Source organism: Numenius arquata, chromosome 3 (assembly GCF_964106895.1).
Source record: "Numenius arquata chromosome 3, bNumArq3.hap1.1, whole genome shotgun sequence".
NCBI lineage: Eukaryota > Metazoa > Chordata > Aves > Charadriiformes > Scolopacidae > Numenius > Numenius arquata.
In genome coordinates this window covers 63,823,381-63,837,537 of record NC_133578.1, presented here as the reverse complement: position 1 = coordinate 63,837,537, position 14,157 = coordinate 63,823,381, and the positions used below count along the sequence as shown (strand labels likewise).

Below are 14,157 nucleotides of genomic sequence, written 5' to 3'. Positions count from 1 at the left end.
CTGTGCTAGATGGCAGCTGTGTTACTGGGAGAATCCTCTCAAACCAGGTAGATTATATCCTTATGTCCTTATATAAGAATAAATATGATAGTGTTAGTGCTGCTTATCAGCAGAGAACTTTAGTCTCTGAAGATTCCTCATGCAATGCACCTCCAGGACACCTACACCTCTCTCCCAGAAACTTAAAGTTCTGTTCCAAGTTCTCCTTCTCTATTATCTTACACCCCAAGGTTTCTTCTATGCACTATCCTTGACAAACATCATCTTATCTAGCTGGAAAGCTCTTGGAAAGATAGTTTCCGCAGCTCTTGACCTCAGTAATGTTGCCCATCTCCCTTATTCCTTCCACTGATGACTCCTCTTCTGTCACATGAAACACAGTACTACCATGCTTATCTTCACTTTCAAGCTCCCACCTTCACTATCACCGTCTCTCAGGCAGTGTTGGCTTTCACTCTGACCAGCCATTTAGTTCCAGTTTTGCCATTCAGTTTTAAATCTTCAAGTGAGCATCTTTGTGCTTGCTGCCTTAATCCACAGGAGGCACCCTCACTCAGACACCCCCAGAGCTGTCTGGATGTAGCCCCCCAAATCCTGTCCAGCATTGCTATGATCTCTACAAAAAGCTTGACATCTAAACAGGGGCTGGGCAGGGAAAGAATGGGTGAAAGGGGTGAGAAGGGTCTCCTGGACTGGTATAGCTGTACTTTAACATCAGGGTTTGACTCCATGAGAAGCCAGTATCGCTGTGCGGTCCCCCAGTAAAAGGGGGGGTCTGTGGAGCTCCTCATCCCCTGACGCCAGGCCAGCCAACCTTATCCCCTGCACTGTCATTAGCATTAGTTTGTAATAACCTGGCTGAGCTCCCCAGACTGCTCACCATGGGGTTGAACATGCACCAATGCAGGTGCACCAGGCCAAGCAGCAGCAGCCCCAGTCCAGGGGAGTTGGGTGGCCCTTTTCTGCAGCAGCAGCTAGACACATCGGCTCAATGCTGCTGTAAAACCCATAGCATGACCCACAGTCCCCTGGTTCTTCACAGAAACCAGAAAACTCTCACCTGCCTGCAAATTGCTGTGACACAGCTGTGGTAGCCCATGTAATCACCCACACAATTGCAAGGAAATGGAGAATTATGGCCTTGTTATGTGAAAACCAGCTTCTATATTTGCTCTGAATTAGCAAGCCCAATCAGGCATATTTTTTAATTATTTGTAAATGCGCCTTTGAGATCTGAATGCATTTACTAGATTGAGGCGCTGTTAAGAAGCAAACTATGAAGACAGTAAAATTATAGGGCTGATAATTAAGGTAGGTTTCTGAAGCAGCACTGTGGTGTGCTAGTCATATAAATTACGTAGTACAAATTTTAAAACATCTGACATGTCCGTGTTTGTCTCTATTCATGCACAATACCCTGACAAGAGTGCAGAAGCAAAGGTAAAAACCTTGAAAGAGAAATAACACAAGCAAATCGCAAACATAGTTTCTATTTAGTATCAAGATGTGTATTGGGCATTTAAACTCCACATGATTTTTACAGTCTGTCTTCTACTAGAGTCTGAATTTTTTTAATGGAAATCCAGTAATGTTTGACCCATGTTGAGTTTAGTTTAGGCAAATTAAGCACTGAGGGGGTGGCCAAGCAAACCCAGCAGTGGCTGCTGCCACCGTTCCCACTCTGTCCTTGACCACACGTTTCTGCTGGCTCCCTCACTCCAGTGCTGGCACCGGTCTGACCTCACGCTGAGCCTGTTTAGAAAGTTAAATTTATCTTATTTGGCTTCAGCTGCTTTAGTTCTCTGAACTTCTGATCCCAGACAAACGCCAGCGTGCAGTGCAAGGGCAGTGATAAGAGCGGGGCACCAGCAGCCTGCACTTAGATCCCCTGTATCAGAAAACCACAGCCTTAAACCAGTGACATGGGGTAAGCCGGCACCCATTTCTCCCCCCGTATTTCTTCAGAGAAAGCTTTTATGCGGTCGTGCGGTAAATCGGTTTGTAAAACTGACCCAACTGAAACATCAGCCATCTAAAAGCCCTGCAGGTCTCTGTGTGGTGATGGTCCAGAGATGCATAAGCCAGTCAGAAGGAGGGAAAGCACAGAGGAGGGAACCAGGAGGAAGAAACACCTATGTTGGTGTGTGTACAACAAAGAGAGGACCACTGCTTTCCATGGCAGTACTAGCCTGAAGTTTTAGCCATCCAAACTATTAGCCCTCTCCACTTCCCTAGCTCCAGGCGCACCTGCATCCCTGTGTAGCTGTACCATGACAAAAAGCTAAGCTGAGGAGCAGAAAAATACATGTAACAAAAGCAGACCTGATGATGATCGCTGCCTGAGGAGGTTCCTTTGGCTCCACAGGTTTCTCTAGAGCCTGAGTGACCCTGTGACACAGTCTGTGCGTTATCTTTTCCCTTTCTCCATACTTCCGTGCAACTCAATGCTTGATTGCACATTGTATCACATCCACTCCTGTTATATAGCACTCTCCTGGTAGTGTAGGCTTAAATATTTTATTTTTCTTTAACCCTGACATCAGTTTTATTCTTTCTGCTGCAAGTAGTAAAAGCTTATGCACAATAAAATAATTTCTCCTTAAGGCCACAGGAAAAATGTGGGATTCAAGGAAAAGGTCAAATCTCCAAACAGTTAAAAAAAAATAAAAAACTGTTTACAGTTACAGCAACTCATGACTGTTGTTGATATTTATGAAATTGATTAAAAATCCCTTCTCAGCTTTCCTTCTGCTAGCTAGTGGAGGAAAACTGCCTTTGTAAATTTGTCTCCTCATTCTAGTATCATGGAAACATAGAATCATAGAATTTTCTAGCTTGGAAGGGACCTTTCAGATCATCAAGTCCAACCATCAACCTAACACTGACAAGTGCACCACTAAACCATGTCCATCAGCTACACATCTTTTAAATACCTCCAGGGATGGTGATTCCATCACTTCCCTGGGCAGCCTGTTCCAATGTTTGATAATGCTCTCAGTGAAGAAATTTTCCCTAATATCCAATCTAAACCTCCCTTGGCACAACTTGAGGCTGTTTTCTCTCATCCTATCGCCTGTTACTTGGGAGAAGAGACCAACCCCCACCTGGCTACAACCTCCTTTCAGGTAGTTGTAAAGAGAGATAAGGTCTCCCCTCAGCCTCCTTTTCTCCAGGCTGAACAACCCCAGCTCTCTCAGCTGCTCCTCATAAGACTTGTGCTCCAGACCCCTCGCCAGCTTTGTTGCCCTCCTCTGGACTCACTCCAGCACCTCAATGTCTTTCTTGTAGTGAGGGGCCTGAAACTGAACACAGTATTCGAGGTGCAGCCTCACCAGTATTGAGTACAGGAGGACGATCACTTCCCTAGTCCTGCTGGTCACACTATTCCTGATACAAACCAGGATGCTATTGGCCTTCTTGGCCACCTGGGCACACTGCTGGCTCATATTCAGCCAGCTGTTGACCAACATCCCCAGATCTTTTTCTGCTGGGCAGCTTTCCAGCCACTCTTCCCCAAGCCTGTAGCGCTGCATGGGGTTGTTGTGACCCAAGTGAAGAACCCAGCACTTGGCCTTGCTTAACCTCCTATCATTTGCCTCAGCCCATCGATCTGGCCTGTCCAGATACCTCTGCAGAGCCTTTCTACCCTCAAGCAGTTCAACACTCCTGCTCAGCTTGATGTCATCTGAAAACTTACTGAGGGTGCACTTGATCCCCTTGCCCAGATCATTGATAAAGATGTTAAACAGAACTGGCCCCAATACCGAGCCCTGGGGAACACCACTTGTGACCAGCCACCAACTGGATTTAACTCCATTCACCACCAACTCTTTGGGCCCAGCCCTCCAGCCAGTTTTTTACCAATCAAAGTGTACCAACAGTCTTAGTTGAAATCAGTGTAACTAAGGATCCTTGTGAGACTGTACTCAAATAGGTTTAAGCTGTATTTAACTCCAGTGGTTTATACATTAAAATTGTTTAAAATATATGGTTTATGTGTTCTGCTCTTGCTTAAGAAAACAAAAACCAACAGCCCATGACTAACATGAAGCGCATCCTTCACCCAATGAATGCCAGCAGTTATGCTGAGACCTGAAGCTTTGCAGTTTCTGTCATTATTAACCTTTAGAGCCTCAATACAGTTTTTCGTCAGGGATCAGGGACACAAACCAAACCTGCTTAGCTCTTGCTTCTTACCCAGCCTTTCCTCCTCTTTGCCAGTTCTTCATCAGTTTAATCTCTTCCCACAAAAGTTTATTTTGGGGAGGTGACAGTATTCAGCCCCAGCCTTGAACACAGGAAAAAAAGTATCTTTCAGTTAGCAAAAATACTCACACAAGTCTTCTCTGCCAGGAAGAAAGAGGCAAAAGACTTAACACATCCACAATACAAGGGTTATGAAAATAAAAAGCAGAATAAGTGGCAAGAAAGGTAGAAGGGCCCAGAGCCTCAGGAAGGAATGTCTGCTTCTGAGACCAGCCCCTAAGCTAAGAGCTACCACCCAAGCCAGCACTCAGTTCCTGGACACTTAGTGAGGGGGATGAAGAAGTCTATGTCAGGAACTTAGCTGGACTGCGGAGAGGTTAATGTCTGCTGCTGTGACAATACCCTTCACTTTCTTAAGTTTGACATCACAGAAAGCACTGAACTTCTTAAAGTTTTACACTTCAAAAAGGACTGGAGTCTACAGATATAAGAAATACCTCAATTAAAATAAGATGCACTGATTCCTTCCTAGTCCTTATCCATTTATCCAATAGTGAAAGCTGGTTTCAGTCTGATCTCTGGCCCTACAGATGTGACTTTGGAGGGAGAAAAGAGCAGATCTTTTTCTGAACATGGTACCCAGAGCTCCCTACCCATCCCAGCACACACAGTATCACCTCTGCATCTCCATGATTGGGGGGTATTTTTCTCTGTGCTTTTGGGATGCCACTCTTGGGCTTGGTGCCTGACCTCCCAAACCAGAAATCCCAATATTGACAGAATCTCATTTCGGTTCCTCAAGTTCTGTGGCTTCACATAGACCCTCTCTCGCCAGCCAGAGCCCGCTACTGCTGCAAGAAACCGCTACCAACTACAGCCAAGATTTCTGTTACAAAGGCTTTATTTTTCTTCTGAGCATACAGTGCCTACCCCTGCCGGGACTTGATAAATAGCTAGATAAATTCCTACATGCTATCACTACACAAATAGTAAATAATAATGACAAGTGACAGGAGGACTTCTCTGCCACGGTGCCAGCCTACGGCCACTGCCCCCACAGGAGCAGTGATTGTGTAATAACTGCAAAGCCAGATTGCCTTTGTCACATTAATTCTGCCTTCCTTGCATAAGCATCAATATCAGAAGTTTCCTTTACCTGTTCATGGGAAGTTGCTCTAATGTAAAATAAATAAAAAATATTCTTGCATATGCTACCCACATCTAGGATCCTTTGCTTGCCTGCTGATCTCTGCTAACCTGAGACTAAAGTTAATGATTGACTTCATCTGGAGTGGAATACATAAAATATACAGTACAAACCACTCGTACAACATCCGCCTTCTTGTGTACATAGCGAAAGAGCAATTGCTATTTGCACATGCGTTGTTAACTACTTGATCTCTGAATTGTGCTTGAGGAAAGCTGCTGACAGGAATGACTGAAGTACTAAAAGGCAGAGCTTCATGGAATGAGCTGCACAAACAAAGGTCTTACATCTTGATTTCTAGAAATGTTGAATAGCCACAAACTTTGTTGAAGGACATGAGAAATTGAGATTCCTGGCCCAGGAATCATATATACATGTCACATGTATATATATATATATACACACACAAATATATAAACCATATATCCTATGTCATATATCATATATACATGCATATATGAATGTATCTGTGCATGCATGCATGCTTATATATACATATGACACTTGATGTCATTAAAATTAGTACAAATGGGCAAGACTGAAACACATGAGAAGGTGCATCAGGTATCAAAGATTCTAGAAAAATGAACATATTAATCTGAGAAGTACACGCTTTTTATAAAATTTAAATAATTTGTATTAAATAAAATATATAATTGAAAGTGATGTGATTGGGTAGAGTTAGCAGGAAACTTCTTGATTTCAGAGTGCTTCATTTTGCAGCTTTACCAACCTCCACTTTCAAACCTTTTCTTTCAGTGTATTTATTACTCTGGTGGCACTTCACAGAGAAGATTGCCAATTTTTTGGTTGCTTGATTTTGGAAAACAATTTAATGAAAGTAAAATTATTTGGACAGAGAGTTCTGGAGCACTCTGTTCCACAGAGATCTGATGATATAATCTTCTGTGTCCTATCCACCCCAATGAAGTCAGCAGACAAGAGCCTTCCCAAGTGAAACGACTGAAAACTACTTTTTCAGGGCTAGTTTTGAGCCTGATCAGTAGCTCTTGGCTAAGGAAAATGCAACCACTGGTGGAGAACTAAGCAAGTTGCAAGAACATGGTGCAGGTGGTGGAAAGCACAATAGCCCTTTAGGTGGAAGTACAATATTAGATTGGCTTAGGCAGATCAAAAAATGTCATCTAAAAATGGCATATCAGTTTGCTTAATATCTGAAGATTGGTCAGGATCTAACTTGAGAGGAAGTGACCTCTAGACAATTCTATATCTTAAATCCTTACCTTCCTTTTAGTGTATAATCTTACACAGCTGTAGTAGCACATCACTAGAGTCTTAATATACTTTCAAATACAGTGAAAGCATTTAATAAATTATATAACTATATGGTTAATATATTCCTATATTATAGCAATATATTAATGTTAAGGCTCTCTTGATTACATATCTCTAGAAACATTGTTATGTGCACTGGGTTCTTTGCACCTTAGAATGCCAATGAACTTTTGAACCCTACCACTGTGAAAAAAGGTTGACTATTTATTGCTCAGAATAAGAAAAAAATTATAGACCTGTAGGTGCTATCATCCTTCAGAAGTTAATGACTCTGAAAGTTATGCACGTCAATATATTAAGAAGTTTTTTTAAAGTGATAATCCTCCTGAAGTGAGACCTTCCAAAGACCAGTGAAAACTGGTTTTGACTTTTCTCTTGCAGCTTCAAAATGTATAGCTGTTTATCACATAAAACCTCTTTTGTAAAATGAAACTCATATACAAACTGTGATAAAAAAAGCAACTGAATTTCTGTTGAACTGTATCTTGCACTTTGTCTCTTCTGAAAGACAGAAAAATCTCTAAGAAACATGCTTCATATTTCCCTAAGCAGAAGGAAAGAAGATGCTGAATTATAAGAACTATTCTATCAAAATCCCTGGCTCATCTAACAAGTTTCCTAATTATTTACTCAACTATTTAGCAGAAGTGTGACTCGGGAAAGGTGTTACTTTGTGTAAAGGCTGATGATAAAGAGGTATCCAAAATGTCTCTGCAGAGACATTAAATGTCATTGAAGTTACACGTACTACAGAGAATCACATCATATATACAATGGCAATTTCTGATTTAAAAGAAAAAAAAAGTGCTCTCTTAATATTGCCATTTGGTCAACTGAAGCCTGAAGATACTTTGAATGACTAGCCACATTTTCTGCAAGAAATGAGGGACAATCTGGCATCAAGAAACAATTAGCAGACAAGGAAGATTTCAGGCACCCCTGACTTGTAAGACAAGCAGCCAGCAAGTATATCAAAACATGCCCATTGACACTCCTTTCGGTTGCAAGATCAGCTCTAACTAAGTTAATGCTCAAACCCAGACAGAGATACTTTAATCCTTCTGCTGAACAGTACTGAAATGGGCACAAACTCTTGCCTTTGACTGGGAGGGAAATGAGCTTCCTTCCAATAAAACTCTCATTGACTTCAGTAATGCCGTTATATGTTCCTGATCGTGCCCATCTCTCGCCTTGCTCTTCCTAGTCTCCTGCATGGCAGCAAGAACCTGCCAAAGGGCTGTTCTGAAGTGCCACACCATTGAGATCTCCAGCTTTGTTTCATCAGGCTGTCAGCCTGGTAATTTAAAGGCCCACCAAGAATCAAACTTCAGAAGTCCTCACTTTAAAAAATATGTTTCTATTAACCAAGAGTTAGGTATTTGCTTAGCCAGCTACTCAGTATAGAGGTAAAGGACAGTGCTGGATGTAAAAATTTACCATGTTTGCTAAAAAGTAGCTCAGGTTCCTGTTACTTTTTCCATAAATCACTCCACTCATGGACCAGGATTTACGTCACGGCCTCATCTCCCACAAACTGCTCATGACTGAAGCTTGCAGGTGCAAGCCCAGAGCAAGTATGTGCCAGAAGCCAGCTCCTCAGGTGTCAGCAGCATAGCACACACCGGGGCAGAGGCTTCTGACCTCACAAAGGAAAAACACAGATCATAAGCAACTGAAGGGCAGGGGCAAGAACGAAAAAAGTCTTTGGCCTCCTTCTTCTCCCTCCGCTAGCCAGCGTGCACTTGCCCAGGGAGGTGAAGGGGGCAGAGCGCTTCCATCCCCACTGCTGGCACTGCCCCTGTGCAAAGCCAGGCTCACCAAGGCGCTGCTCAGGTGCCTTCAGCCCTCACTGCATGAGGAGGTCCCTGCCAGAGAGGGACAGATGTACTGCAAACAGGGCACAGGAACAGGGACCATGAGGCAACACATGAGGCTGAGGCAAGACAGGCAATAGGAACTTTGTAAAGAATTTAAACCAAGCAGCTCTCATAAGTATTTGAGCTTAGACACACGTGCTGTTTGGTCTAGTACAAGAGTGCTTTAAATACCTACATTTGGTTGGGTTTATGTAAGCAACGCCCTGCTCGCTGTTTCGTTTTACACTTTTACTCCTAAGTTATGCATTCACCTCGCAGTATGCAACACTTGCTCATATGCACTTTCACCCAAATACACACATAATCACCTGTCTGGCTGCATCACTCCTGCTGGGGGCTTATCTTGCATTTGTAAGCATCACTAAGAATAGGGTACAGTGTGTTTCCTTGAGTGCATGTGTGTGCTGGTTTTCTATCATCTGTTTGCCTGCCCAAAGGCTGCTGAGATAGCCTGTCTTTGATCCTGAAAGCCCTCCACGTTTTCATTTAGTCTTAACAATTATACACTTATCTTGGACAGGAAAAGGGAAACTTTAAATGCAGGGTTGGCTAAAACTTGTCTACCAGCCAGCTTTCTATCAGATATTTCATGGCTTTTATTGTCTGGAAAACAGAAGAAAACTAACCCTTTGCATAGAGTATCCTGACAGAGAAACAGAACAAAGCTAACAAAAAACTGGGGGAAGAAAGACAATTTTGGGTGCAGTTTCACAAGACAGTTCCAGCTGACCCAACAGCTCACTGCTGCCAAAATGAGAGATGTCGCTTCTTCTCCACTACCTTCTCTTCTTGCTCCTGGCTCTGCATTCCCACCATCTCTCTCCTGTGGGTTCCAGCAGTCAGCAGATCAGAAAACTAACCTGCCCACCAGATCTCCACATTGGATCTGCTCCAGAGAAGTACAAGAATTACATGAGCAGGCACGAGGGAGGAGGTGGGACTACACAGCCAGGAGTGAGAAGTAGGAACAAGGTGAGGGGGAGAGCAGATCTCCCCGTTCAGCAGTAGCTAAACATGCAGGCTGAGTTGCTCATGGAACCACAGTCCAAGGAGATCTAGGCCACTTCCTACAGATTTGCAAGGGAATGCATGCCCATAGGTAGCTTCACAGGATGGGAGATAATTATGTTGTATCTGTAGATCATCCTGCCCAAAAATAGCACCATGTTTAATTACCTAAATAAATAAGAAAACAAATGTCATCCTTGATTGTGATACTAATGAGCTGATTTTAGGAGTCAGATTTGTTAAGTTTCCTCAGTCTTTTCCTTAGGGAAGGAATGCAAAACTTGTGCTTTTACGTTTCATTATGAGGTATATAGAAAGACTTAATGTGATCTTAATAGAAATGTTGTATTAGCCTTCAGTCTTCAATTTCTAGTGAGATTAATTAGGAACAGGAGTATTCTTATCAGGTACCTGGATGAACAACTCAGCAGTAAGTCCACCCTGCAGAGCCTGTGTGCTGGTACACCCTGTCACCTTAGGTTTCCCTTCAGGCTACTTTGAAGAGGAATCTCAAGCTTGGAGCAGACATTGGTGTGTACGGGAGCCAAACCACTAAAACAAAGTTTTTGGGGTATCCATCCCAAACATGGATACCACTGGTGTGCATCATAGGGTCCTTACTATGTGGATGCAACCAGTAACAATGTCAGTGTCTGTATTAGAAGCAACGATGGCATCTCCCAAATCAAGCAACGTTTCTATACTTTTGCAGTGTTTGACTGGCATTTGAGCAAAAAAGTTCACAGAAAATTCAAGCAAAAACGAGTGGGAAAAAATTTCTACAATCTCTTTCAAGTTACACATATAACACACAATAATAGGATTTTTTTTCCTGAATCGCAAGATGTTCCATCAACAAGCCAAAAGCCTTAACATTTCTTTTTCTCCTCTGTAGTGCATGGGTACAGATGGCATACTAAATACATCACAGAAATTTAAAACTAACTGAGTCAGGCATTTTTGTTAACGGTTTCTGTGCTGCACACAACTCCAGTCGCACAGCACTGTTAATTACTGCTGGTGCGGACAGTAGGAATCCCCTTCCATCTGCTGGGACCAGCTGATGCAAAATACAAACGAGCCCTTCGGATAAGGAGCCCCCCTTGAGTGACACCGCCCGGCACGGCCGCAGGAGCCGGAGCGCACACGGGGGGCTGTGCGGGAGCGGTTCCCTGCGCTGTGCTGGTTTCTCGCTGGAGTGCTGAAACACTAGTGCTCAGGGTTTGTTTGGGTTGGGGTTTTTTTTCATCTTTAAAGATGCAACTCTCCTTCTGCATCGCTTGATCCCTTCAGAGATCCAGCAGCCTTGCCCCTTAACGCCTCCAATCCCACGCAGGAGAGCAAAGGTCCCCGGGAGCAGAAGACCCCCGAGGCGGTGACTTACATCCTCGGGCTCGCAGCGCCGGCTGCAACCCCCCCCCCCCCCCCTCCTCCTCGCTGCGGAAAGCGGGGCCGGAGCTCGGGGACGCGCTGGAAGCCGGGCAGGTGCTCTGGTGCTAAAAGGAAAGCCCGAGGGAACAGACCCTCGCCCTCCGCCCCGTAGATCCCTGCTCTGCCTTCACGGGGGCTGCTGCTGACCCCCGGGGACGTATCCCCGGCAAAGCTGGGGGACGGCACCGCTTACCGGAGCTGCTCGCCGGTGAGCAGGACCTCGGCCATGTGCTCCAGCTCCGTCGCTTTCTGCTGCATGCCCTCCTCCATCGCCGCCGGCCTGCGGGCACAGCACCGCCGGGTGAGGGGGGACCGGAGGGACCCGCCGCCCCCCGCCCCGGCTGCGCTGCCCCCGCTGGCAGCTCCACCGGGAGCCCTCCTGTTCCGGCCCGGCGGCCGCAGAGCTTGTCACTGAGGGGTTGGGGGGACAGCAGCTGCCGTCCCCCGCTGCTTCGGCTCACCTGAGCGGGGCAGGTCACTTTTCCCCTCGGCAGGCTCGGATCCCCCCCCTTCCCCGCGCCGCTTCCCGTGTTATTGTGTCACAGGCAGGCGGAGAAACACATGGCTGCAGTCGCCGCAGCCGCAGCCAGGCTCGCCGAGGCAGCAGCGTCCCCCCCCGGCTGTCACTCGGCAGGGTCGGCTCTGCCCGGTCCCCGCGGGAGAGGGCCGGCTCCGGCTCCCCGCCGGCCCCGCTGCGGTGAGGGCAGCTCCGCCGCTCCGCCTGCCCCGGGGCGGGGAGGGCGGGGGGAGAAGGCGGCCGCGCACGGAGGAGCGCGGCGCTCCCCTGCCGTGGCGAAGTCCCCGCGGGCTCCCTTCAACGGGGGGTTCCAGGGAGGCAAAGCGGGGTCGGGGTGCGAGGGTCGGCGCTGGGCTGCCGGGGCCGGTGGGATGCTGCGGCCGCCCGCTCGGGTAGTGCGCGCTGCGCCTGGCAGTTATCCTGAGCGATGGGGGGGGAATGGGGAGGAATGGGCATCGAGAAAGCTATAGATCCGGATTTTCACCCTCAAAATTGCTGCTGCTCTCCCACCACCATGATTTCTGCTCACCTGCTCCTCAGGGGCTGTTTTCAGACGTTGGTCCCCTGTCCACCTCACCTCTTTGTCTCCAGGCGACAGTGGATGCAGAATTCCTGAAAGGGCAGAGGAGCATTTCTCTCACTATTTAGTCTTGGCAATGGGAAGTAAAGTGCAAGGTCATGAGCGCTGTTTGTGAACATTTTCAATGGGGAAAAATCCCCAGCCTTTTTAAAAAAACAATCTAGGAGGCATCTTCTGCAGTGGCCCAGCCATGGTTTTCATTTACAAACCCGTGCAATTAAAAGATACACGGGCCTTGCCTACTCATTGCCTTTATTTCTGCCTGCACATACTCTGTGTGCATGGAAATTGCGGATGCTTAAGTGTTTGCAATATTGTCATCGATTCAGGACCAAGACGATAGTTTCAGAATCAAGAGAAGAACTAAGGGGGAATCAAATGAACCCAGTAGCAACCAGGCAACAATGGGAAGAAGGCAGTTCTCTGCACAGCCCTTAGTACGCCTGTGGTATTTATTACCAAAGGAGGCTCTGGATGTGAAAGACGGGACTTCAAGTCAAGTTAAAAATGGACAAGTACTTGGAAAAGAAACCTACAGAGGGTTCCTAAGCAGACAGCAGCCACATCCAGCTCAGGAAATTCTCTCTGCTAAAAATAATTGGAAGCCAGGCAAGCACTTGCAAGACGTTTCATATACGCTTTCCCTGCTGTTCCCTGCGCATCTGCTTATAGCCACAGAGATGAACACCGGACTAGATGGACCTTTGGTTCAACTCAGTATAGTTGTTTTAATGAGCACCTTTGCAGGTCTCAAAGAGCACCAGAGATCCATGAGTGGCAAAGGAGAAAAACAGAATCTGGCTTCATTTCATTCACGGAACCAGCCAGGGAGAGAGGACACCTTAAACACTACAGCTTGAGCTCGCTTGCTGTAAATTCAGAAGACGTGTTTAATCTGAATATGCGCAAACACCCTCTAATTCCACTCATACTGAAAACATACAAAGTACAGATTCACAGAGCTGGAAACAAAAAGGGAATTGAAACAACCATCTCATCTGACCTTATCTTTAGGACAAAGAATTTACACAGCAATTTTTATCAAGCACTTTGTCACATGACTGAAGGAAAGATAATTTCAGGAGTCAGTTATTGTATGTTGCAGACCATTTCTGGGTAAGCCTCAGCTCCATCACCTTGGTTTGGCTGATTCACCACTGGGAAAAGGGGATACACCGTTCTCGGCTCCGACAGCACAATCTGCAACGTGTCTTATGCTAGTTGTCCCACTTTTAGGACCTCCGCTTGCTGCAGCTCAGTTCACTGAACAGGCAGAAGAGTACCAGAAAGTGGAGAGTTTCTTCTGGGCTAGCAGGCAGAGCTGTGCAGGTGGCTGTAGGGTCCAATGAGCACCAGAGCTGGCACCAAGGTGGCGTGGGCCTGGGCAGCTTGGAGCAGGAACAAAAGAGGAGGAAGAGGGAGAGGAAAAGGGGGAAGAAGCTGTCTTTAGGCAGTGACAAGCTATTGGCTTGACTCAGGGTGCTGTGGAACTGCAGCCTGAAATGCGTATCTTCCCTTGCATAGTCTTACAACTCGGGAAATGCAGGCCAGCACAATTTCCTCTACTGAATTATTTAATAATTATACATGGCCATGTTTGCCTTTGCACACTGATATTCCATTTGTAATTTGTTCCACATGTTCATACTGGAATTTCTTACAGTTACAGTGTGCCTAAGAGAAGGGAATTGGGCATCAGTCACTCCAAGCCTGCAGTCACCCAAAAATGGTTAATTAACATAAACCCAAAGGGTCATGTTTCAGCCAAAAGCCAGTAATGAACTACATAAAATAGCCTGTTTAGATGTTTGTAGCTTGTTTGTTTTTAATGTACAGACTGCTATAGAATATAAGGTCTAGTGAAAGATTAAATTGCCTTGACCCTTCCTCCCAGGGGAAACTGGCCACCAAGACAAAGACGCTCCTCTAAGAAGTGGGACAGCATGTGCAGAGCCTGAAATCCTGACAGCAAGAGAGAGAGAGGCATCCCTCTGAGATAACCCCTGGGAAGCAAATTGATTTCTTTTTTAAAAAT

The 14,157-nt window shown here is 45.8% G+C and overlaps 1 protein-coding gene across 1 annotated transcript in view; it reads right to left on the bottom strand.

Annotated features, from left to right (window-relative positions):
- Positions 1-11,721, bottom strand: part of DEPTOR (DEP domain containing MTOR interacting protein) — a 77,614-nt gene extending 65,893 nt beyond the window's left edge. The window contains exons 1-2 of the mRNA XM_074144752.1: positions 11,487-11,721; positions 11,219-11,305 (exon numbers count right to left, since the gene is read on the bottom strand). Coding sequence (XP_074000853.1) covers positions 11,219-11,295 — 77 coding nt within the window. The 5' untranslated portion in view covers positions 11,296-11,305; positions 11,487-11,721. The remainder of the gene's footprint in view (positions 1-11,218; positions 11,306-11,486) is intronic.
- Positions 11,722-14,157: the final 2,436 nt, after the last annotated feature.